The sequence below is a fragment of the Mandrillus leucophaeus genome, unplaced genomic scaffold, assembly GCF_000951045.1.
Source record: "Mandrillus leucophaeus isolate KB7577 unplaced genomic scaffold, Mleu.le_1.0 Scaffold46, whole genome shotgun sequence".
In the NCBI taxonomy this organism is placed as follows: Eukaryota; Metazoa; Chordata; class Mammalia; order Primates; family Cercopithecidae; genus Mandrillus; species Mandrillus leucophaeus.
In genome coordinates, this window is record NW_012104920.1 from 34,289 (window position 1) to 60,705 (window position 26,417).

The 26,417-nt window shown below is 38.5% G+C and overlaps 1 protein-coding gene across 4 annotated transcripts in view; it reads left to right on the forward strand.

Moving 5' to 3' along the window:
- Positions 1-26,417, forward strand: part of MYH10 (myosin, heavy chain 10, non-muscle) — a 152,444-nt gene that overhangs the window by 14,265 nt on the left and 111,762 nt on the right. For all 4 annotated transcript variants that reach the window (XM_011994479.1, XM_011994480.1, XM_011994481.1 and 1 more), the window contains exons 3-4: positions 10,969-11,125; positions 26,373-26,400. In XM_011994479.1, coding sequence (XP_011849869.1) covers positions 10,969-11,125; positions 26,373-26,400 — 185 coding nt within the window. The remainder of the gene's footprint in view (positions 1-10,968; positions 11,126-26,372; positions 26,401-26,417) is intronic.

Consider the following 26,417-nt stretch of genomic DNA (forward strand, 5'->3'; position numbering starts at 1 on the left):
GGATACTCGTGGCTTAATACACCCTCAACCTCCTGGGCTCAAGCGATCCTCCCACCTCAGCCTCCCGAGTAGCAGGGACCATGGGCACGTACCACCATGCCTGGCTGATTTTTGTATTTTTGTAGAGACAGAGTTTTGCCATGTTGCCCAGGCTGGTCACGAACTACTCGGCAAAAGCAATCCACCTACCTCAGCCTCCCAAACTGTTGGGATTATAGGCATGGGCCACCATACCCAGCCAGTTCACACACATTTCTTTTACTTGCTTTATTGCACTGTCTAGAATTTTCAGTACAGTGGTTTTTGAACAGAAGTGATAATCAGAGGCATCCTTGTATCATTCCTGATCTCAGAGGGAAAGCTTTCAACATTTCATCATTAAGAATGATATTTGCTGTAATTGGTGTTTTTTTAAATACTGATTCTTTATCAGATTAAGGGAGATTTTCTTGTATTCCTGAATGGGTGATTTTTTTTATCCTGAATGGATGATTTTGAAAAAAATTAATGGATGTTAATTTATCAAATGTTTTTCATTATTTAATGAGATGATAATGTGATTTTTCTTCTTATTTTGTTATTGTGGAGAATTATGCATGTTTTTGAGTGTAAATTAACCTTGCAAAGACCAAGTATTCTTTATGTATACACAAAGAGAGAATGAGATTCCTAGATTCTGTTTGCTAGTATTTTGTTTAGGATTTTTGCATCTACATTCATCAGTGAGATTAACTTAAAATTTTCCTTTCTTATAATACCTTTGTCATATTTTGCTATCAAGATTATGCTGGTTTTATCAAATGAATTGGGAAATGTTTAATCTTTGTTCTCTGGAAGAGTTTGGATAGGATTGATGTTATTTCTTTTTAAAGTAGTGATAGTGTTTTCTTTGTGGGGAAGTTTTTCTGTAATAGATATAGAACTTTTCAGATTTTTATTTGTGTGGTTTTTTTTTAATTCTTTTGTTTTCTTTTTTTTTTTTTTTTTTGAGACAGGGTCTCACTCTGTCACCCAGGCTAGATTGCAGTGGTGCAATCATAACTCATGCAGCCTTGAAGTCCTGGGCTCATGTAATCTTCCTGCCTTAGCCTCCTGAGTAGCTGGGACCATGCCCGGCTAATTTCTGTATTTTTTATAGACGGGATTTCACCATGTTGGCCAATGTTGTCTCGAAACCCTGAACTCAAGCAATTTACCTACCTTGACCTCCCAAAGTGTTAGGATTACAGACGTGAGCCACTGCTCCTGGCCTTGTGTCAGTTTTGATAATTATGTTTGTCTAGGAATTTATCTGTTTCATCTAAATGTTCAAATTTATTTGTATAAGTTGTTCATAATATGCTTATTTTCTGTAGGATTTATAGTCATGTTTTCTCTTATTCCTGATACTGATAATTTATTTGTATCATTTTAAAATGAGTGTCACCAGAGGCTTATCAATTTTTTTATTCTTTGCAAATAATAGACTTTTGACTTTGTTGGTCCTCTCTATGTGTGCTTTAAAAGCTGTAAATTTCATTCTAAGTACTGCTAGAGCTGTATTCTACAAGTTTTAATATGTTACATTTTATTATCATTCAGTTGAAATTAACGAGGATGTTTTCTTTGACTCTGGGTAATTCAGAAGTGGATTGCTTAGGCTAGGCACAGTGGTTCATGCCTGTAATCCTAACACTTTGGGAGGCTGAAGTGGATGAATCACTTGAGGCCAGGAGTTCGAGACCAGCCTGGCCAAAATGGTGAAACCCTGTCTCTACTAAAAATTCAAAAATTAGCCAGGTGTGGTGGCACATGCCTGTGATCCCAGCTACTCAGAAGGCTGAGGAAGGAGAATCGCCTGAACCTGGAAGGCAGAGGCTGCAGTGAGCTAAGATAGCGCCACTGCACTCCAGCCTGAACAACAGAGTGAGAATCCATCTCAAAAAAAAAAAAAAAAAAGGGAATTGTTTACTTTCTAAATCTAGGGGATCTTCAGGTTTGTTTTATTATTTCTAATAGATTCCCCCCTTGGTCAAAGAATATGCCTTCAATAATTTCAATCCTTTTATATTTGTTAGACTTGCTTTATGGTTTGTTATGTGATTAGTTTGGTAAAGGGTCATTATACATTTGAAAAATACGGATACTTTATTATCTGTCATTTCAATTACTGTGAAAATCCCTTCCTTTTTACTTCTGTCCATTTTTGCTATGTACATGCTGAAGCTATTATCACGTATATACAGATGTAGAAATTTGATGTCAGATCATGGAATGGTCATTTTTAGTGATGTTTTCTTGCAAAGTCTGGTATTTGCAATAGCTTTTTTTTTTTTTTTTTTTGATTAGCGTTTGTGTGGTTAATTGCTTTCTTAACTTACTTTCAGCTTTTCTGTGCCTGTGCATTTAAAACATGTCTCTTATAAATTGCCTATGGTGGTTATTTTTGTCTCACATCTGACAATATTTTTTAGCTGGAATGTTTAGTTTATGTACACGTGATATAATGACTGTTAAATTTTAGCTTAAATCTGTCCTCTGATTCATTGCTTGCTTTTTATCCTACCTGCTCTATGTTTTTTTAATCTTTTCTTTTCCATTGGTTAATTTTTATTATTCTGTCTTATCGCCTCATTAGCTATACAGTTTTGCTGTTCTCTTAGCTATTCTTTTAGTGGTTACCTATTCTAACATGGATCCTCGACCTATTAGATATGTGGAGCCTCTTGTTCCTTTGTAGACCATAATAGGTAGAGCCTGAGAACACCTGAACAATTTTCTTTCCTCTTCCTTCCTAATTTATGTGCTTTTGTTGTTTAATTTCCTCTGTATTTTATTTTATTTTATTTTATTTTTTTTTTGAGACGGAGTCTGGCTCTGTCACCCAGGCTGGAGTGCAGTGGCTGGATCTCAGCTCACTGCAAGCTCCGCCTCCCGGGTTCACGCCAGTCTCCTGCCTCAGCCTCCCAAGTAGCTGGGACTACAGGCGCCCGCCACCTCGCCCGGCTATTTTTTTTTTTTGTATTTTTTAGTAGAGATGGGGTTTCACTGTGTTAGCCAGGATGGTCTCGATCTCCTGACCTGGTGATCCGCCCGTCTCGGCCTCCCAAAGTGCTGGGATTACAGGCTTGAGCCACCGCGCCCGGCCTCCTCTGTATTTTAAAACCCACAAGACACATACTACATTTTAATACTGTCAATATTCATTTCGTTTTATCCATTACTTTTTTTTTTCCACATCTTTTAGCTTCCATTCTTTTAGAAAGGGCCTCTTTTATCTGAAGTATCTACTCGTCCTTTGTTTTTGAAGTTTTTTTGGTTTTTGCTGGATTTGGAATTCAGAGCCGGCGGTGGTTTTCTTTTAACATTGTGAAAATGCCATTGCATCGGGTTCTGCCTTCCGTCTTTTTCTGTTGAGAATTCAGCTTGTAGTTTGACTGTTATTCCCTTGAAGGTCATCTGTATTCCTTTCCCCACCCCGGCCACTGGCCGTCTCTAAAATTTTCTCCGTCTTTGAATTTCAACACTTTGACTCTGATGGGCTTAGGTGAAGTTTTATTCTGTATATAGTGAGTCCTCCTTGTCTTCAAGGGATACAGTCTAAGATCCCCAGTGGGTGCCTAAAACCACAGATGGTACTGAACCATATCTAAATGATGTTTTTTCCTATACATACATACCTTTGATAAAATTTAACTTACAGTTTAGGCGTGGTAGGAGATTAACAACAATAACTATTAATAAAATAGAACAATTAAAACAATATACTTAATAAAAGTCATGTGAGTATGGTTTCTCTCCCTCTTTCAGAATATCTTATTGTACTCTTCTTGTGATGATTTGATGAATTTCTTTTTCCTAGTTCACAAATTCATGGATAGAAGATTCATTCTTACCATAGATTGTAGCAGCCTCAGCATATGATTTTATCCCTATTAAGTTGAAAACTTACCATATCACTTAAAGGTGGCACTTTATGGCTTCTCTTTGGCATATCACAATTGCCAGCATCACTACTCTTGTGTTTGGAGCTATTAAGTAACATAAAGGTTACTTGAACACAGTTGATCTGAGATCTGGGAGGGCTACCAAGTGACTAATAGCTGTACAGCATGATGATGCTGGACGAAGGGATAGTTCACGTCCTGTGCACGATGGAGCGGAATTGTGCCAGATTTCATCACACTGCTCAGAACGGTGTACAATTTAAAATGTATGAACTGTTTATTTCTGGAGTTTTTCACCAAATATTTTTGGACCACAGTTGATTGTGGACAACAAACTGCAGAAAGTGAAACCACAGATAAGGGGGACTACTGCATTCAGCTTGGAGATTGTAGTGGTCTTGACTCTGTGGCTTGATGGCTTTTGTTGATCTGGGAAAATTCTTAGCCATTATCTCTTCAGATACTGCTTCTGCCTCATTCTTTTTTCTCCTTCTTGGACTCACATACTTCACATGCCAGATCGTTTCACCATGTCTCATCTGCCTCTCACATTCCTCTACATTTTCATCCTTGTTTTTCCCCCATGGTTCACTCTGGCTGTTTGCTTCTGATTAAAATGTCACGTAACTAATTCTTTCTTCAGCTGTATCTAGCTTGCTGTTTAACACATGAATTCTTAATTGTAGTTACTGGCTGGTTTTCTTTTTCTGTTTTGTTTTGTTTTTCAGTTTTAGAATTTTCATTTGGGTTTTTCCTTTAATAGTTTCCAGTTCCCTGTCAGAATTCTGTCATGTCTTTAATTACTTGAACATATTGTAACCCAGGGCAATAATACAAGTCAATAAAAATAGACACACAGAGGTTCCAGATATTATCTTGGATTTCAGCCACAACTTGTTGCCTCATATGCCCAGTTATTGTGTACAAAGAATTGTGAAAATAATTTGAGACTCTGGATGGCATTAAGGTTATTCTAGAGTTTTGCTTGGGGCAGACAGGCTTAGGGAAACTAGGCCATGTAGTCCATGCAGGAATTGACATCTTTTCCAACCGGGCTTCATTCTGTGTAGGGTCTGGTCGGTTTCTCATAGTCTTAACTCTTAGGGTATAGCCTTCAGGGTCCCAGCTGAAAGCCTGGGGTGTTTACCACCCCCACCACCTACCTCTCCCTAAGTAGGCTGGAATGTTTTAATTTTTGTTCTCTCAGACTTTTGTGCTGCTGAAAGCTCTGCTTAGCATCTTCTCAGCAACAGGTTTTGAGATTCATAACTATTATCTATCTAAGAAAGAAATAACAATTCCATATCATCAAGTATTCAGTTACTTTTCTTATTTTCCTTATGTCTCATACATAATCTCATAAATAGTTGGTCAGTTTGATTCAGGATCCAAACAAGGTTGACATATTGTGATTGGTTGCTCAGTCTGTTTTGTGCTGCTATAACAAACTAACACAGATTGTATGATTTATAAACAAGAGAAGTTTATTTGGCTTACGGTTCTAGAGGCTGGGAAGTCCAGGGTCAAGGGGCTGCATCTGGTGAGGGCCTTCTTGCGGCATCATTCCATGGGAGAAGGTGGAAGGGCAAGAAGAATGTGCTCAAGAGAGAGCAAGAGATAGAATTTATAGCCTCAAGCCCTTTTATAATTGGCATTAATCCATCGATGAAGGTGGAGTCCTCATTGTCCAAGCACCTCTCATTAGGCCTTACCTCCCAACACTGTTGCATTGGGGATTAAATTTCCAGCACATGCTTTTGTGGGGACACAGTCAAAGCATAGCAGTTGTTATATCACTTTTAATCTCGCTCTTCCCTCTTTTTTTTTTTTGCTTCTGGAGATAGGGGTCTCACTATATTGCCCACGCTAGTCTTGAACTCCTGACCTCAAGTGATCTTCCCACCATGGCTTCCCAAAGTACTGGGGTTACAGACATGAGCTACTATGCCCGGCCACTTCCCCCCACCCTTTTTTTTTGTTTTTCTTTTTTTTGCATACTATAGGATTGCAATCAACAAAATCCAGAATATGGGAAATTCTGGACTTTGTTGATTGCAATCCTGTGGTGCTTCCTATAAACTGGAAGGAGAAAAATCCATAAATTGGATCCAGAGGCTTAAACGGATTCAGATTCAGGAGACACTTAGTGCCACATTGTCTCTCACGTTATGATGCTGAGATTGATCAGCAGTGAGTCATTTTAGGTTTTGCCGGCCTGATTTGTGCATTAGGAGTGGTGTCATCTGCCAGTCACCTGAGGATTTTAATAGTGATGGACATTGTCCAGATCTACTGTGGCATTGGGGGGCTGCAAAATGGTGAGTCTAGTGCCATAATTCCTTCTGCATTTATTATCTTAGTGAATTCCTTTTAATTCAATGTATATGCCTTACACACACACAGTTTTCTCAAGTTGTTTTTTTGTTTGTTTTTTACAGAGTTTTTTTCTATTTTCTCTCAAAGGAGCAATAGCAACTAATGTTAGTTATCCTTCCTGTGCCCTCTATGTCTTCTTATTACTGATAAGTTTTGTCTTTGTAACGTCCTTTTCTTTTATTATTTTACCATTGTTCTATTTTTCTTTAAGAAGGATGCTCTCCTAGAATAAATATCTGCTCTTATCACTTGATTTCTTGAGGTATCCATTCTGCTCTTTATTTTCTCCACTGTGGATTTTGATTTTACTTTTCCAGATGATTCCTTACAGTCTTTTCTGGCCCTGGTCACCTATTTTTTTTCTGATGCATCTCTGTCCTAATATGTAGACTCTATGTTATACTATATTCTGTTGCAGATATAAATCTATCTCCTAAAGTTTTCTTTTAGTTATTTTATAGATAATTTCCACCGGTAATTTCTTTCTGAATCCTCTGAATGATAATCTTTTCCTTATTATGTAGGTTTTTTTTCAAAATTTGCCTGTGAATTTTACCTAGGTGCGGTGTTTGCAGGTGGTATGGGTGAATTATTCTTTCCTCCCTCCCTTTCCTTCTGGATGGTGGTCTGATTTCTTCTGAGAGCTACAGTTGGGATGTAGGGTTATATGATATTCCCAGTTCAATCCCTGTTCCTAGTAGGAGACTGTTGTATCTCTGCTCCATTGTGTTGACATTTACACCAGCCTCCACTGTCTGTTTCTCTAATCCTTTGAACTATGAAACAACGCATATACATAGCCCTGCTTTCTTAAGCAGAGGCCTGTCACTTCCAGGCTGAGTAAAATTTCCCAATCCTAGACGGAGGAAGATAGGCATTCCAGGCAGAGTGGTCAGCATAGGGTGGGAGCCTAGAGGCATAAAGCAGCATAGTGTGCTTGAAAATTTGTAAATGTTTCCAACGGCAAAGATTTTTGTATGTCTCACTTAGGTAAAGTATACAGTAGTGTTATTACGCAAACTTATATTTCAAGCCTTTGCAGCTCTTCAGGATTTTCCCAAGGCTCTGGCAATCCAATATTTCCAGCTGCCCAGGAGGCATCCTGCTTGGCTCACCCACCACACCACAATGTCAGTACATTAGAGGGATTTGTTATCTTTTCCCACAAATCAGTTATTTTTCCTTCCATGATTAATGTTTCTGTAAGGCCTGGAGACCTTGGAGTCCTCTTTGACTTAGGTCTTTAATGGCTTTTCTGTACTGAAAGTTTCTGAGCACTGTGAAGTCTCCAGCCTTCTCTATTTTGTGTTGCCTTTTCTCTCATCTAGGCCCTGTTGTGCCAGGACAGTTGGGCAGTCTCCGCGTGTCTTCCTGCTTCTCACCTTTTGCCCCTTCAATGTGTTCTCCATATGGCTGCCACATTTATACTTTGTCTAAAATGCTTGTTTCATCCAATCACTTTTCTCTCCTGAACCTTGAATACCTCATCACCCATGAAGGACAAAATCGGAATTATTCAGTTTGTCTTTCTAGGCCCTTATCGCTCACATTCCGTGGTACAAACTATTTTTGCTATGCTGGTCTTCTCACACTGCCTCGAGTATATCCTGCCACTGTAAGAGTTTTGTGCTTTTACTACTTTAACAGGAATTCCTTTATCCCTTCTTTTGATCCCATAGTCTTTAAAAAGAACATCAAAGACCATTTGGGTCTGAATTTTTTACTTCGTTCTACAGTCTCTGACAAGGTGGTCGTGACTTTCAGTGCCTGGAGTTTGTTGTGTTCTGCCCCAGAGCTTTCCGTTATTGATAATACCTGTTCATCTTTCTCTTTCTCTTTTTGGTGCTTTCCATTGTAGCTTGTTTAGTGTGCATCTATTTGTCTTCATACCCAGAGTGTATGTTTCATAAAGAAGCTTAGCATCTTGTGCGTGTATTCAAATACTTAGTAAAGTTCATTTGAACTTTAAGGTCTCCAGAATAATTGTTTTAACAACACATTACCTTCCTACCGTGTGCGTGGGGGAAGATAGAAGTGGTGCAGTATCAATTCAGTGATCAGTTTATACAAGAGCTCAATACTTGAGCTAACTTTTTAGGTAGTTAGAAGTCAGGTTTATTAAACACTTTAATAATGTTCCTTCTTAAGCATTGATTACTGCTGCATTTTGGCAAGCATGGGATACTGATGATTAGTTAACCTTTTATATTTTTGATGACTAACTCATATTTGTGAGACTTATTCTCACTTATTCTAGTCCTCAGGAAAGTGCCTAATGCATGGTAGACACACATGTTGGAATTACTTCTGATTAAACATGTCAGTTATGATCTGTTACCATCCCATACATACTATGGGACACTAAACTGAATTTGTGTATTTTCGCTTTCTTGGAGCTTTTTTCTTTTCTCGTCTCTAATTATTTGCCTGTTATAAAATTGAAGAGTATAATCTGTAGCTTCATGATAGACTGCGATCTAATTTTTGAATGAGAAAGTGAGGTTGGGTGTACAAAAATTCATCAATGTATGGTTGCGATTTGTTAACTTTATATAAATTAAACTCAGTAAAAAAGTATTGAGGTTGCCTCTTCTTTGTTTTTCTCACCCTTAATAAAGCCTCTATTTTTACTGTTCCTCATTGCCTTTTTGTCCTGTGGGCAGCAAAGATATACAGGACTAGTTAGACAAGAGACTTGATTGGGAGAAAGTGCAAGGTGATGGTCTGGGAAGCCCAAGGGCCACCCAGGGTTCGCAGAGGTCTGTACTTTGCATACAAGAAGTCGAAGAGTCTGAAGACTTGAGGAGTCAATAGTAATAATGTAGCCTCAGGCAAAGAATGGACAGATAACCTCCTGGTCTGCTCAGTAGTAAGGCTTCAGCAAACAGCCCAAGTCTGAATTTAGGATGGGGGCCCTTTGCCCCTTCTACACTACTAACCTAAGTAGGAAGTGCGTTCTACATCTGAGCCTGCAATTGTGAGTTCAGGAAAATACAAGGAGGGCGGCCAGAGAGACAGTTTTGATCACTTGAAATTTTTTGGCAGGCTTTCATTCTCTTGGTTTAGCATTAGTAAACAGAGTAGCCTCTGGAGGGCTTTCTGGTGGCAATTGCTGGGGGTTTCAGCTCTTATGAACGCAGCTGTTAGTTAGAAGCCCCCTTAGTGTTCCCTGGGGAAGCTGGCCATGCAGTACCAATTCTCTCCAGCCTTTTTTCATGTCCTCTTGCTTTTAGATTTTGGTCTACCCAAATCACCTTAAATAAAAGGTCTGTTTCGTAATGCAACTGAATGCCCTTCCAGATGCCTTCAGTCCCTGAGAGGGTTAGAGCATCTGTCAGCAGTTCTGACTGCTCTTGTTTTTCCATAATGCCCAGAATCAGTTTTGTAGAATATTCTCAGAACTCATTGTGTCTATATTTTAAAAACCCGCAAGTCATAAGCATTCATAGGGCCAATTCTGTGTAATGGTTACAGTATGGATCAGGAAAAGTTTGTATCTTCTAGCCTGGCAGCTTTTATTTACTGAAGATCCCGAAGAGCTTTTGTTTATTTAGCTTATGTTTGTTGATATTTACTGTATTAGTAATTAAAATACATTTTAAAATCTTTATTAATTCATTTAAAAAGAATAGTAGTAAATCATGACAAGTTAACATAAATACATTTTTAAGAAAAAAAATCCCTGTATTTTCCAAAACAAAAAAAATTAGATGGATGAAAACTCTTACATTTTTGCAAATCTCTTTAGCATTAACCAAACTAGCTGGACTCTCATATCTGCTTTTGCATTCTTTTTTTTTATAATATGTTATTTTGGTTAAAGTATATGAAGAAAATCCAGCCATAGAGATATTTAGTTGGAAAAAAAGAAGAGTGTTTTTTTGGTTTGTTTTTGTTTTTGTGTTTTGAGATGGAGTCTCAGTCTGTCGCCTAGGCTGGAGTGCAGTGGCGTGATCTAGGCTCACTGCAACCTCCGCCCCCCGGGGTTCAGGCAATTCTCCTGCCTCAGCCTCCTGAGTAGCTGGGATTACAGGAGCCTGCCACTGTGCCTGGCTAATTTTTGTATTTTTAGTAGAGACGGGATTTCACCATCTTGGCCAGGCTGGTCTTGAACTCCTGACCTTGTGATCCACCCACCTCAGCCTCTCAAAGTGCTGGGATTACAGGCATGAGCCACCATGGCCGGCCAAGAAGAGTATTTTAATACCCTTTTTAGATAATTGTGGATATTCTTCTTTGATACTGTACTCAAACTGGACAAATGCTATTATATTAAAGATTAATTGCAATGTGGAATCTGAAACTGCATTAACGAGCTTTCACATCTTGTGTACTCACGAGAGAATGAATGTAAAAAAGTAAATAACATATTGATTGTACCCTATGATAGCCCCATGAAGTCAGGAAGCTCACATTATTTCTACTTCATGGATAAGGAAATTGAGTCCCGCAGAGTGCCACTTAATAAGCTATCTGTGGGAGAACTACTTGTGGTTCATAGTACTAAATTGCCCATTAAAGGCTAAGTTTAATTTGGGGGATAGATTATAATTATCCAAAAGGTAAAGATCTGCTTAAATGACTGTGTGGTTTCTGTCTCCTCATTGGACCCTGACCGATAAATGCAGAGGTTTTTTTTTAATACTCTATTTTATTTTTATTCTAGACTTATTCTGGACTCTTCTGTGTAGTTATAAACCCTTACAAGAATCTTCCAATTTACTCTGAGAATATTATTGAAATGTACAGAGGGAAGAAGCGTCATGAGATGCCTCCACACATCTATGCTATATCTGAATCTGCTTACAGATGCATGCTTCAAGGTAATTGGAAATATTTGAATACTAAATGCTCAGAATTTCTTAAATGTAATTTAGTGTTTTTTAATGTCTCAGTGTATTCTACAAAAGTTTTTAATTTTATTTTTTAATTAATAAAAAAGTAATGTTTATTATAGAAAAATTGTGAGTTTTTAAGATTAAAACAGACAACGTAGCCATTTTCTGTATGGTAAGTTTGTTTGTTGCTCTAAAACAATACCTCATAAATTTATATGTTAAAAAGCATCTAGTTTTCATATACATTTGATTCCCACCACAAGCCAGTCTAACCGAAGCTCATTATATTAGGTTTTAAAACCAATAGGAAGAATAATAGGAAAGGTGGATGCTTCACTGGGGAAAGATTATATAAAGTATTATTTGTGATTTAAAAGCGTGTAAAAGGTGACAATAAAAGTTAAAACGCATGTGTTAAGTTGGTTGATTTTGATTGTGTTCCTTTGGATCAGAATGAATGTAAATTTGAGGAGTCATTCATTTGAACCCTGGCTTTAGACACAATGATTTATGGAGGGACATTTTTGAAAAACCAGAATGTAGTGGTTTTGAATGCAATTAATATTGCTCTACAAGACTTCATTTAAACATGGGAGTTCCTGGTGCTACGTGAAAATCCAATCTTCTGTAATAACTCTCCCTCTCTCTCCTTTTTAATGTATTTTTTATTAATAAATTCTATAAGTTTTAATAAAAACATAAGGTTCTTATAAAATCATTCCACAATCTTCAGAAAACAGGCTGTGCTGCACCCAGTTTTCATCAAATTGCAGGTCATGGCAAGTCCTTTTTGGTGATTAGGTCTGAAGGATAGTGTGAAGGAATTAATAAAGTACAATACCCATGTCCTACTTCTAGTTTTTGTTTGGATACTTACTATATACCAGATCTTCCAGGGCAAACAGGAAGTACTTCAAGACTAGGATAGTGTCAAACATAAGTTGGTAAGGACAGTTTTGTAATTAAAAAATGATCTTAGGCTTTTAAAGAAAGATTAAATTTAATAATTTTTTTTTTGGAGTTCAATACAATTTCTTAGTATTCTTTAGGAATACTAAGAAATGGCTAGGACTGTGAAAAATTGCTGTTAGATATGGAGAATGAAGAATCATCCACTCTTTGTGTTTTTGGTTCTGTCTCTGTTAAGAAGAATGATCTTTAGATGCAGAAAAGTATATTAGTGAGCAAACTATGCCATATGTGAGAGAAGAAATTGAAGAATGTGCCCTCCTTCTCTGATTAAGCCCATATTGTTCCTCATTTAAACAGATACATCTTACAGTTGAAATTGTTGACCCTCTGGTCTTTGAAGTATTCTATAGAAGGGGAGTTTCCAGAAAGCTAGGGACAGGCTCATATGTATCACTCTAATTTTTAAAAAGGGGAACCTTTAAACCAATCCTTGGGCTTGAAATATGTTAAGAGAGCAGTCTGAAAACAATGTGAATATATTGATTAATGACTGATTAATGACTGAGGTTGGCCAGGTCTATCAGGATGTGCACCAAGGGTGTGTGCCCCCTTTTAACATTTTTATCAATATATTTGAAGAGGTGGGATGCATGCCCATAAAATTTGCCAATGGCATGAAACTGGGAGGGATAATAATACATTTGATGAACAGAAACAGCATTTAAAAATTTCGTGACTGGTTGAATGAGGAGTTGGATCTAAGATGATAGTTAACAGATAATAATATCCCATTAGTGGGTTCCCAAACCAGCTGTATGGATACAGTATGAAGAAGAATTGTTGGCTCTGTGGCTTTGCTGGTGAAAACTCCTCTTGAGTAAACAGAATGAGGAAGATATGAGGCAGATACGGCTTATCAGCATATCATATTATTATTAATATCATTTTAGTGCTAGAATAAACATTTATTGAAAATTACTGTGTGCCAAGCACTGGGTAAAGGCTTTGTATCTGTTATACAGTGCATGACAAGCTTGTAAAGTAAATAGAATTACTGTCCCTATTTTACTAAGGCACAAAAAAGCGAAATAAATAACTTGACGAAGAAAGTATATAAGTGAAAAATACAAGCTAGGATTCAAAACCAGGCAGTGTGACACATTCTTATCCACAATAATAAACTTCCATGTGAAAGTTAAAAGGAATTAGTTGATGGTTTTGATTACATAAAAATTTAAAAGTTTGATACAGAAAATGAAAACAACCCACTCTAAACAATTTCCCTTTGTATTTGATTTTGTAAGTAGGGGGCTACCTGCTGGTCTACTACACGACATAATTGAGGGGGCATCTTCAGGGCTAATCCAACATTAGCATATGCAGCATTGCTGATAAAGCTCACACTAGCTGCCAATGCCAATCAATCTAGGTCTTCAATTACAAATGTGAATGGATAGCCAAGTGTCACTGGACCTAAGAAGAGGATCAATAACTTGACCGAGGACCATGTGGAGAATTCAGAGCACGTGGCCCCACTGATCTATCATTTTAGATTCAATTCCCCATCCAAGCTGCCAAGAGCTTTTAAGATTCTGTTTCTTTCATCCAATGTATTCATCATCCTTCCTAGTTTCATATCATGTACAAACTTTTTTGGTCACACATCCCACATCTTTAAGTGTATTAACAAAAAATATTGAAAAGTTTTTGCTTTTTGTGTGAAAAAGCAGCAAGCTAGCTTAATTTTTTTAAATTGGATTTTAGGGGATACTGGATCAAAATGCAGTTGTGTGCCTGGCACATAGTAGTTGCTCAATAAATATTTGTTGAATGAATGAATGAAAGCAGAATTCTTAGACGTAAACTTGATTGCAGAAAATCAGGCATTCATTAAAAGCGTGGAATGGTAGATTAGACACAATTGGAAACTAAAGCAGTAGATTTAAAGACTAGAATGGAAACCAAAAAGAATCAGATGGTACTTATGAGAGAAGGAGTCGGAAACATGGAATGTGTGTGTAGACTCTCAGGTTCCATGAAAAAAGTGATACTTTTGAAAAAGGTCACTGGAATTAAAAAACACACTCAGGTCTTCAGATAAAAGTGCTGGGTGGAAATAATGAAAGGAAACATGCCTCGTCTTGCATACCTTGGTGGATAGGGTAACATGACATGCTGTCCATGGAAAGGGAGTCAGTAGCATCAGGCTTTTCATTTGCAATACTGTGTGTTAGGAACTGAATTCAGGAACACTGAGGCCTCTACCCTGCACATAATCATCTGAGGTCACCTAGGACTACCTACAGTGAGGCTCACCACCTTGTGGCTTGTCTTCCTTTACTCCTGACACCTCACCAGCCCAGTTCCATCCCAGCTAGCTTCCATTCAGCAGCAGGCAACCAACACTGCTACCAACCCCTGTTGACCTGGATAGATGGAAAGTTTTGCTCGCTATAATAATACCTGCAGGGGCCACCTTTTTAGGCCACCATGAAAATTTAAGACCTGAGAGTCCACCATCTTCATGGAATCCTGGAATGAAATTCACTGTTTTTCCAGTCATGTTTTCATTTCCGTAATATTCCCTTTTCATTTTTGCCTTAGGTAACTCTCACTCTCCGATGTGCAAACCTTCTCTATGTTTAGTATCTTCAGTGAATATTTTCTTTTCCTTCAAGCTTTAACTGAGACTTGGCTTTCCCCCGCATATGGGGTATGAGCCCACTTAGTGAAGAGGACTCCATCACTCAAATCCTATGCACTGGGAGACAGGGTTAGTGTCCTCACTAACACTGTGTCTATGTGTCTGCTAAACCGTTACTCCTTTACTGCCTTGGGAAAGCTGCACCTCCCTCACCACTCATTACTTTCAACAGCTTTCTTCTTGGTTCCTCTCCTCATTCCATAATGGGCCTCAGCACATTGTTTCCTCTCTGCCTCAAGCCTTGCTGTTACCCTGTGTTACTTCATAGTTTTTAATGGACAGTCAGGTCCCTTGATCGTAAGGTCCTTCATTTCCTCCGTCTCTGACTTATGCCACCAACATCTGTGGTGATGCTCTAGACTTTGCCATATTTTAGAATTACCTGATATTTCAGGTAATGTTTCAGAAGTTCTATTGCAGCGTCCTTCCATATTGGTAGTCCAGTCAAGAAGTCTCCTAAATGTGTTCTTTGCCTTCATGTGGATCCTCAGCCCATTAGTTGTTCTTCTTTCCCCCTATATGTTAACAACACCCTTCACTTTGTTCCTTGTGTAGTGTAGATTTCATGGCCTTCTTCTATCCATTTCCTAAACCCCTCCCTTGTCCCATTGTTCATTGGTTACACTTGTTTAGTAAAACTCCCACCCTGGATGAATCAAGATATTTATCTCTTTTAATGCTCTTACTTGGGTTGCTGATGCTTCTAGAGTTATACTCACACAATGGAACACACAAATGCCACTGTAATTTCATGACCACGAGCCCTGATTCTACTGTCAACTCTTGCTAATCCTACCTTGTTCCTCCCACTCTCCATAATGACTATTTCAAACCTCTGCAGGCTCCAGATCTCTGGGTCCCTCCTTGCTCCTCTGCTCCCTGGCTGATGGCTTGTTTCCCATTCCACAGAGGCACTTGGAGAGGCACTGCCCCGGCTTGCTGAACAGATCGTTCTCTCTTGTGTCTACTCCTGTCAAAGGCTGGTCTTACCAAGTCCTTCACCTCTGATGCTGAACACATCCTCTTAACCTTCTGAGGAATCTCGTGGTGTTGATTATTCTGGGTTGTGACTGTATCCTCTGCTTCTCTTTTTATAGGCTCCTAACGTTAGCATTACATTTTCCCTATTAACTAAAGTTCTACCCGTTACTTTAAATAAGAAAGTTAGTTCTTTTCACCTTCCTTTTACAGCCAGATTTTTCAAACCAGTGTTGCAGGTGGGTAGGCAGATATGGTTGCTGGCAGGAGCTTGTGAAAATGAAGCAGGTTTTCAGCTGAGAGTGAGGAGGAGGGAGGAGAGATTGGAGGTTTAAGATAGAAATAGTGTGATATAATCATCTAGGAGAGAGAGATAATACTTACATATACATCACTGACATTGCATCAAATACTTAAAACAGTTGCTACTGGAAATGTGAAGAGAATGTGAACCACAGTTATAGAGGGAGTTTTAACATGCTTCTCTCAGAATTTGACATTTTAAGTAGGGAAAAAGAGAATATTAAAGAATGTGATTTAATACAACTTAGGAAGCTTATACTGAAAAATGTATGTATGCAAGCAGAAAGCACATTTACAAACGTGATGTCAATTTCATATAGCAGGCCACCAATAAAACTCTCAGTTCCTGAAAGAAGAAATCACAGGCTACAGTCCAGTGCAGTAAGACAAGATATTAGCAATAAAAAGATTTCCAAATGGGTTAGTGTTTGTGGGAGTGTGTTTAATGAGTATGAATGTTTTTGTTATTAATCACTCATCTATATGGCTTTCAGTGAAAGAGGAAATCAAAACTTACATTACAGATTCTTTAGAAATCACTACAACAGGCTGGGCACCATGGCTCACGCCTGTAATCTCAGAACTTTGGGAGGCTAAGGCGGGCAGATTGCTTGAGCTCAGGAGTTTGGGACCAGCCTGGGCAACATGGTGAAACCCCAGCTCTATAAAAAATAAAAAAATTAGCCAGGTGTGGTGGCATGTTCCTATAGTCCTAGCTACTCAGGAGGCTGAGGTGGGAAGATTGCTTGGGCCTGGGAGGTGGAGCTTGCAGTGAGCTGAGATCATGCCACTGCACTCCAGCCTGGGCAACAGAGCCAGACCCCGTATCAAAAAAAAAAAAAAAAAATTACAGAATGTTACATATAAAAATTTTGTGAGTTATGGCAAAAGCCACTTTTAAGAAACAGTTCATGGCTCTAAACGTTTTCATTAGCAAAGAAAGATTTATAGACAAAGTATTTATTCAGCAAAATAGATAATGGACAATTTTTTGCTAATTTATTGAGCTGTACATTGCTTTTTTTCTGTGTCATTTCATAATAAAAAAAAAGGTACTTAAAAATACAGCAATGAAATGAACCAAAACAAGAGGGAAAATGTAGGAAGAGATAAGTGGATTGGAATAAAGAACATTTTCTCCTAGAACTGTCAAGTACAACTAAGAGCTGGTCCCACGAAAAGAGAGACTAGACAAATGTTTGGCAAGTGTGACCAAGAAGACAGAACTACCAGAAATGACAGAGAGTATATAGAACACCATAAGCAAAGACAAAATTGACTCAAAATAAGGTGGAAAACTTAACCAGAACATTGTCCATGGGAGAAATAGAAGACATTGTTGAAGATCTATCTTTATGTCTTCAAGACAAGGCCCAAACGATTTTAGTGGTCACATCTGTTAAATGTTAAGGACTAGGGTGGCACACGCCTATAGTCCCAGCTACTCCAGAGGCTAAGGCAGGAGAATAGCGTGAACCTGGGAGGCGGAGCTTGCAGTGAACCGAGATCGCGCTACTGCACTCCAGCCTGGGCGACAGAGCAAGACTCTGTCTCAAAAAAAAAAAAAAAATCTTAAGGACTAGGTACTTCCTATATAATCTAAATGGGTTTAGACCACTAAACAATGCAGAGTAGGCCAGGCGTGGTGGGTCACGCCTGTAATCTCAGCACTTTGGGAGGCCGAGGCAGGTGGAACATGAGGTCAGGAGTTCGAGACCAGCCTGGCCCACATAGTGAAATCCCGTCTCTACTAAAAATACAAAAAAAAATAAGCCAGGCCTGGTGGCCGGCACCTGTGATCCCAGCTACTTGGGAGGCTGAGGCAAGGAGAATCCCTTGAACCTGGGAGGCGAGGTTGCAGTGAGCTGAGATTGCACCATTGCACTCTAACCCAGGAGACAGTGAGAGACTCCATCCCAAAAATAAAATAAAATAAAATAAAAATGCAGAGTAACCTATATAGCATCAAAATCAGAATTTGTCAAAGAAATTTGAATACTTAAATTATGTTTTACTTTTTATTAAGGCAATATGTAAAGATACTTTTAAAAAACACAAATACACAGTAGAGTAAGACATAAAACTGGAGATACCCTAACTATTCTGGATTCCCTCTTTAGGAATTTCTTCTTATATACATACATATGTAAATAAGTATATAAGTACATAAATAATTATTAATAAGTAAGAAGCCTATGATATTCTTTTTCTTTCTTTCTTCCCTTCTTTCTTTCCTTTCTTCTTTCTTTTCTTTCTTTTATCTTTGGACTTCCTATTATGGAAGAAGAGTTTTTTGTTTTTTGTGTTTTTTTTGAGACGGAGTCTTACCCTGTTGCCGAGGCTGGAGTGCAGTGGCACGATCTTGGCTCATTGCAAGCCCCACCTCCTTTACGCCATTCTCCTGCCTCAGCCTCCCGAGTAGCTGGGCGACAGGCGCCCGCCACCTCGCCCGGCTAATTTTTTATGTATTTTTAGTAGAGGCGGGGTTTCACCATGTTAGCCAGGATGGTCTTGATCTCCTGACCTCGTGATCCTCCCGCCTCGGCCTCCCAAAGTGCTGGGATTACAGGCTGGAGCCACCACGCCTGGCCTGGAAGAAAAGTTTTTATACTCATCTAAACCCTCACCATGTCTTCCTGATAGAAGTTCAATCAACATTTTGCATTTTAACATTCAACATTTAAATTATTATCCTATGATTACATTTCCTTTCTTATATAATTTGTTTTCCTTGTGGTTAGTAATTTTCCCATTTTGGGGACTAGGGTAGTTTTACAATCACCTACGTTAATTTGAACTACAAATCCTCTTTCAGTAAACACAAATGCATCAAGTAATTTCTCAGGGTCTTTCCCCCTTGACGCACCTCCCAAAGCCTGTTATCCTCCTCCAGTTCGTACTTGTTTCTTTAGACTTGCCTTTGCCCTTCCTCTAGAAATTTCTTTTGCTTCTTTCCTTGGTTATATTAATTTATGGATCTCATATGCTGTTAACATTTTTGGATAGAGGGTAACCTCTGGTAGCTTCCTGAGAAACACTGGAAACAACCAATTATTACATCAATAAATAATTAGAGGATGGCTCATCCATATAGCGAAATGCCAAGCAGCCACCTTGAAAAGGTGTTGAACCTACTGAGTGATCTTCCCTTCCCTTTTAAGAATAAACATTTTAAGAATAAGATTGATATGCATCAAAATGTGAACCTTGAGAATGCAAGTTGAAGGACTTTGAAACTGGATACAAGTTTCCTACATTAGGAGAAATAAAAGCAAGGAAAACAAGCCATTCTTGAAAAGAAACATCAAGGAAGGCTTTAAAAAGTCAGAAAATGGGCCAGGCGCAGTGGCTCACACCTGTAATCCCAGCACTTTGGGAGGCTGAGGCAGGTGGATCACGAGGTCAGGAGTCGAGACCAGCCTGGCCAACATGGCGATACCCCATCTCTACTCAAAATATAAAAGAATTAGCTGAGCGTGGTGACACATGCCTGTAATCCCAGCTGCTCGGGACACTGAGGCACGCGAATCACTTGAACCCGAGAAGCAGAGGTTTCAGTAAACCAAGATCGCGCCACTGTATTCCAGCTTGGGTAACAGAGCGAGACTCCATCTCAATTAAAAAAAAAAAAAAAAAGTCAGAAAATATGTAACACCAAATATAACGCTTATAACAACAAACATAAGTACTTGTAACACCCCTGTAAATAAAAGAGAGCCTAATACAATCATATGCCATTTACAAGAAAGACATCTCAAAGTAGCCAAATAATAAAAGTACAAGACTGGGCAGATACCTCAGCCAAATGCATACAAAAAGAAAGCATAGTCTAAAGTCACTTCAGCCTAAAGTAGACCTCAAAGCCAAAACAGGGACAAAAGGCATTATTTTATGTCAGGAAAAGGAACATTTAATAATGGTTTATAGTTGTCTTGGATCTATGTATTGAATCTTCTGATGTAGAAATATAGACAGTAGGAACAGCCCCTCCTCACTCACCCTGTGAAGCTGTAAGATATGGTAAAACCCTTGCGTTGACACCATTAAAGAACTGTTCTTAGGCTGGGCACGGTGGCTCACGCCTGCAGTCTCAGCACTTTGGGAGGCCAAGGCGGGAGGATCACCTGAGGTCAGGAGTTCGAGACCAGCCTGACCAACGTGGGGAAACCCCTGTCTCTAATAAAAATACAAAATTAGCCGGGTGTGGTGGCGCATACCTGTAATCCCAGCTACTTGGGAGGCTGAGGCGGGAGAATCGCTTGAACCTGGGAGGCGGAGGTTGCGGTGAGCCGAGATTGCGCCGTTGCACTCCAGCCTGAGTAACAAGAGTGAAACTCCGTCTCAAAAAAAAAAAAAAAAAGAACTGTTCTTACTGGGGAGACAGCGTACAAATAAAGACAATATTGAGTAGTATGAGGAAAACGAAAAGAGGGTGAGGGCACACAGACTGAAGGGATTAGGGAGCGTGAAATGGTGATTTCATAGGGCGATTAGTTTAAAAATGCCCAAAAATCATTAGCTTTCTGATGAATCACCCGTTATCCTTTACTATAGCCAAAAATAAATAAACGCTAGGAATAAACGCTAGTGCTGCCATTTCGAGGATGTCATATAGTCATCCACACTTTAACCTTTTGAGTGTGGCTTCTTTTATTAGCATAATGCATTTCAGATTCATTCACCAGTAGTTCACTCTTTTTTAGTGCTGAGTAATAGTCCATTGTATGCCTATTCCATGGTTTGTTTATTCATTCACCGTGTAAAGAACATTTAGATTGTTTTCGGTTTTGGCAATTAAGACACTGTACAGTTGGCCCTCTGTATTTGAGGGTCCCACATCTGCAGATTCAAGCAACTGTGGATTAGGGAAAATAATGGATGGTTGCGCCTATACTGAAGATGTACAGGCAGACTTTTGTTCTTTTCATTATTCCCTAAACAATATAACAACTATTTACGTAGCATTTTCATGGTACTATTCTAAGTAATGTAGACAGGTCTTAAAGTATTAACATATGGGAGGATGTGTGTAGGGTATATGCAGATACTCTGCCATTTTATATAAGGGACTTGAGTATGCATGAATTTTTTTAATTTGCTGTGGGTTGGGATTGTCGTGGAACCAATCCCCCACAGATGACATGGGCCAACCTTCGTATACAGGCTTTTGTGTGAGCCTAAGTTTTCATTTCATTTGAGTCAATACCTAGGAGTAGGATCACTGGGTCATATGGTAGATGTGTGTTTAACTTTATAAAAAATTACCAAACTATTCTCCAAAGTGGCTGTGCCATTCTGCATTTCTACCAGCAACAGATAAATTCTAGATATTCACCATCCTTATTAGCCCTTGGTATTGTCCATCTTTATTAAATTGTAGTCTTTCTAATAGACGAGCAGTAGTATCTCACTGTAGTTTTAAGTTGCATTTTCCTAGTGCATCTTTTGATGTGCTTAAGATCTGTATATCTTTGGTGAAATGTCCAAATGTTATTATCATTTTTAAAAGTTTGATAGTTTTCTAATTTTTCAATTTTGAAAGTTCTTTGTCCTTTCTAGATATAAGTCTTTTATTGGATAAGTGATTTGCAATTTTTGTCCTCCCAGTCTGTGACCTATTTTGGGTTAACTGTTGTATATGGTGCGAACTATGGGTTGAGATTCATCTTTTTGCGTATGGGTATTCAATTGTTCTAGCACTGTTTGTTGAAACAACTGTTTCTCAATTGAATTGCCTTTGTACCTTTGTGGAAAATCAACAAAGGTCTATTCCAGGACTCTCTGTTCCTTTGATCTATATGTCTTTCCTTTTGTCACACTGGCTTGGTTACAGTAGCTTTATAGTAAACCTTGAAATCAGGTAGTGTGAGTCTTCCACCACTGTTCTTTTTAAAATTCTTTATTCTAGTTCCTTTGTCTTTCCATAGATATACATTTTAGAAGTCAGTTTGTTGCTTTTTGCCCAACAAATCCTGCTGACATTTTGATTGGATTTCACTGAATCTATCGATCAGTTGAGGCCGAATTAACAGCAGTATTGAGTCTTCCAATCCATGAACAGTTTGTCTCTCTGTAGGTCTTTGACTTCTTTCATTAGTGTTTTGTAGTTTTCAGCATACAGAGATGTCGCATATACTTTGTTAGATTTATAACCAAATGTGTCATAAACCTTGGTAAAACTAAACATTTAATGTTTTTTAGTTTTAATGGAACTTTTAAATTTTCAATTTCAAATTGTTCATTATTAATATATAGAAATAGGATATTTAAAATATACATTGACTTTTTTTGCAACCTTGCTAAACCCACTTATTCTGAAAGGGGTTTGTTGTTTGTTTTTGTGTATTGTAGATTGTTTGGAATTTTCTGTCTAGATAGTCATGTCCTCTGCAAATAGAAACATTGCTGTTTCCTCCTTTTCAATCTATGCTTTTGGTTTTGTTTTCTTACTTTGTAGTGTTGAATAGGAGTGGTGAGAACACACATCCTTCCCTTGTTCCTGATCTTAGAGGGATAGCTTTCAGTTTTTCACGATTAAACATGATATTAACTGTAGAGTTTTTCGTAACTGCCCTTTATCAGGTTGAAGTTCCCTTGTATTTCTACTTTGCTGAGTTTTTAAAAACCATTAGTGGATATTAAGTTTTGTCAAATGCTTTTTTACGTCCATTCAGATGGTCGGAGGGTGTTTCTTCTTTAAGTCTGTTGATGTGATGAATTAGATTATCACCTTTGGGATGTTGACCTAGCCTTGCACTCCCAGGGCAAACACCATTTTTTCATTCTGTGCATCATCTTTTTTTAATATATATTGCTGGATTTGATTTACTAATATTTTGTTAAGGATTTTTGAGCATTTGTTTATGAGTAATATTTATATGTGGTTTTGTTTTATTGCAATGTCTTTTTCTGATTTCATTATCAGGGTAAGGTTTGTCTCTTAGAATGGATTGAGAAATGCTTCTTCCTCTTCAGTTTTTTGAAGAGTTTGTATACAATTGGTGTTACTTATTCCCTACCTGTTTTGTAGAATTTTCTAATAAAGCTATGGTTTCTTTGTGAGAAGATTTTTAATTACAATTTCATTTTCTTTAATACATAGAAGGCTATGCAGGTTACCATTTCTTGAGTGAGTTTTAGTGGTTGTGTCTTTTAAATAATTTATCCCTTTCATCTTAGTTGTCAAATAGTTTGTCATAAAGTCATTCCTAGTATTTTCTTATTATCTGTTTAATATCTGTGGGTTCTTAATGATATTACTTCTTAAAAATTCCAGATATTGGCAATTTGTGTCCTTTTCTCCTTTTTCCTGATTACCTTGGCTAGAGGTTTGTCAATACCACTGATCTTCTCAAAGAAGGAACATTTGGTTTCATTGATTTTTTTTTTCTTTTTTCTGTTTTCCATTTCATTGATTTCTTTATCATTTCCTTTCTTCTCCTTACTTTGGATTTAATTTGCTCTTTTCTAGTTTTTATTTAGGTAGGAGCCCAGATCACTGATTTGAAAACTTTCTCATGTTGAGAAAATGATTTAATTCAACATGGATTTATTGCATACCTCCTTACGTGATTTTTGGAAGGTGCTTTGGAAAATACTGAGCTATCAAATGAGTCCCTAGTGTTTAGAAGGCTAGTTGCATTTTCGAAAGTGAGTTTTTTCCCCTCGAATATCACCGTAAGGCTCTGTTTGGTTACATGTACAGGGTTTTAGAGTATGAAGATCATTGGAAACTGTCATAGTGCTGCAGTTGATCCTTGAAGGGTAGAGAGGATTCAGTGAAGCAGAGGTGGAGAGTTGATCACAGAGTTGGAGAGAATCTGAGAGGTTGGCAAGCCCATCTCCCATCACAGAGTTGGAGAGAATCTGGGAGGTTGGGTACTGAGGCCCAAAGTTAATACAAGATCAGATAGACAGATGATAGAAATAGATGGGTCTGGCTAGAAGAGAATTGGGTTTTTTTGGTTGTTGTTTGGTGGGCGGTGGGATAGCAAGAAGCGTGGCAGAATGAAGTGTGCAGCAGGCCGTAGTGTAGATCTCAAATTTTAGACAATGATAATAGCATGTACAGACGCAGGAAGAACGCCATCTTGAATGAATTAGGAGGCAATTCGATTTGGGTTAATTTGTGTGCTTTGATTTCTTTAATGTGTATACTACTTTTGAAAAGCCATAAACGACTTAGTATAGTGGAGTTCTGTAGAAATTGCTAAGACCAGGAAAACTCAGGGGTCTGAAGATTCATATTGAGAGTGAATAAGCAAAGACTTGGTAAAATCATGGTTTATAGGTGAAGAACCAGCCAGCAAGGAATAAATGCCTCATTTATAGATACATAGTTTGTGGCAGAGCTAGAACTAGAAAAGACTCCAGGCCCCATTATCTTGCCAGTGCCCACACGGCACCTAGCCCTGGGTTTCTCTCAGCAAAAGCTAGCTATGGCTCACCAAGGCTGTTAATGCTGAGAATAAAGAAGTAACACAGTCTCGGATCTCAAGCAATGCATTCTAGTGGGCAGTCAACTGCAGTATTGTTTGTCTGATTCTAAAATACACTTAAAAGAAGGCAACATTGAGAGACCTGAGGGAGAGCGTCTGGGAAGGTATTCCTAGAGGAGGTGAAGCCGGATTGAGGCCAAAGGGACATGCAGGAGATATCCCAGTGGTTGTGGGCCTAGGAAGAGTATGTTGGAAGAAAGGATATAGTGTGACCTCTGTGTAGGTAAATGAATAAAGGAGGCAGACATCGACTATGTACTATGAATGTTGGCTGTGGCAGCCAGAAGGAAGAATAACACCGGGTTATGAGCTATCAGAATGAAATTAGGGCCGGGTGCCATGACTCACACCTGTAATCCCAACACTGTGGGAGGCCGAGGCAGGTGGATCCCTTAAGCCTAGGAGTTCAAGACCAGCCTGGGCAACATGGCAAAACCCTGTCTCTACAAAGATACAAAAATTAGCCGGGCATGGTGGCACCTGCCTGTGGTCCCAGCTACTCAGGAGACTGAGGTGGGAGGATTACTTGAGCCCAGGAGACAGAGGTTGCAGTGAGCTGAAATTACACCACTGCACTGCAGCCTGGGCAACAGAGCAAGACTCTGTCTGAAAAAAGAAAAAGAAAAAAGAAATTAGACTTGAGGGGCAGGACAGTACTATGTTCTTTGTAAATCTCAGTTTATACATAGAATATATGAATGGATTTGTTTAATAATATTATATAAAAAGAATATGACATAGTGAACACAGCACTTATTTCTCTTTCATGGAAGTTATTTATGCCTAACTGCTGTGAAATCCTCCTTGGGCACCTGAGACATCCACCAGAGGAAAAGCAAGCACAGCATGGCAAGCAGCGAAAAAGCTACTTGGGCCAGGCCCTGTGAGCTCAATTCCTTTCTAGGCAATGACAAACTTGTTTCGTATTGTTGAGAACACACACAGGTGCTAGAGGCAGACAGGCCTGGGTCCTCATCCCAGCAACCTTGCCCCTTTTTAGCTGTGTCACTTGGGAGGATTACCTAGCCTCCCTGAGGAACTTTTTCTCATCTGTGAAATAGGGATAATAATATTCATAAGTGATTAGAAATTCTGCATCCTCTACTGGGAATTTTGTCCGTGAGCTAGATATGGGTTTGATTTTTCACCTTTTTATTTGAAAATTTTAGTCGGATCCTTAAATTATTAATCACTTGAAAATCATGTGCGATTCTTTTGTTACGTTTGGTGTATAAAACATGTTGACTTGAGACAATGTTTATAGATGTTTATCCTCCTTCAACTTTCTTTCCTCTCAGTGTTTAATACTTTTTTTCCTCCTTTAAGATGAAATTAGCAATGATTCCTCTCTGGTTGTGGGTGTACTTGAAGCCATTCTGAAAGGCCATGGTTTCCAAATCTGGCCAGGTGTCAGAATCACCCGGGGAGCCTATTTAAGGAAGGGTTTTTAATCCCCATCTCCCAGAGTTGAATGATTTAGTGAGGTGGAGTGCCAGGAAATACATTTTTATAAAACTTCCCAGTTGAATTTGATATGCGGCAGGGTTTGAGAATCAAGGTTAATTAGGCATATAAAGTCATCCAGGCAAACGATGTGTGGAGTAAGCCTGAGTTACTGTTATTTACCCCCAGAGACTCTGGCATAAGAATAGGAGATAATGAGGGGGCTTGATTAGATTTAGGACTGTATAATGGGGTTGGAGGCGTTAACTTGGCTTGAGAGGAGTAGTTACTAATATTTTATAGGCTATTACTGCAACTTTATTATATCAAATATTTTAAAACCAGGCAAATGGTCACTTTCTTTTTTTTTTGTTTGTTTTGTTCTGTTTTATAGATCGTGAGGACCAGTCAATTCTTTGCACGTAAGTAAATGTTGAAT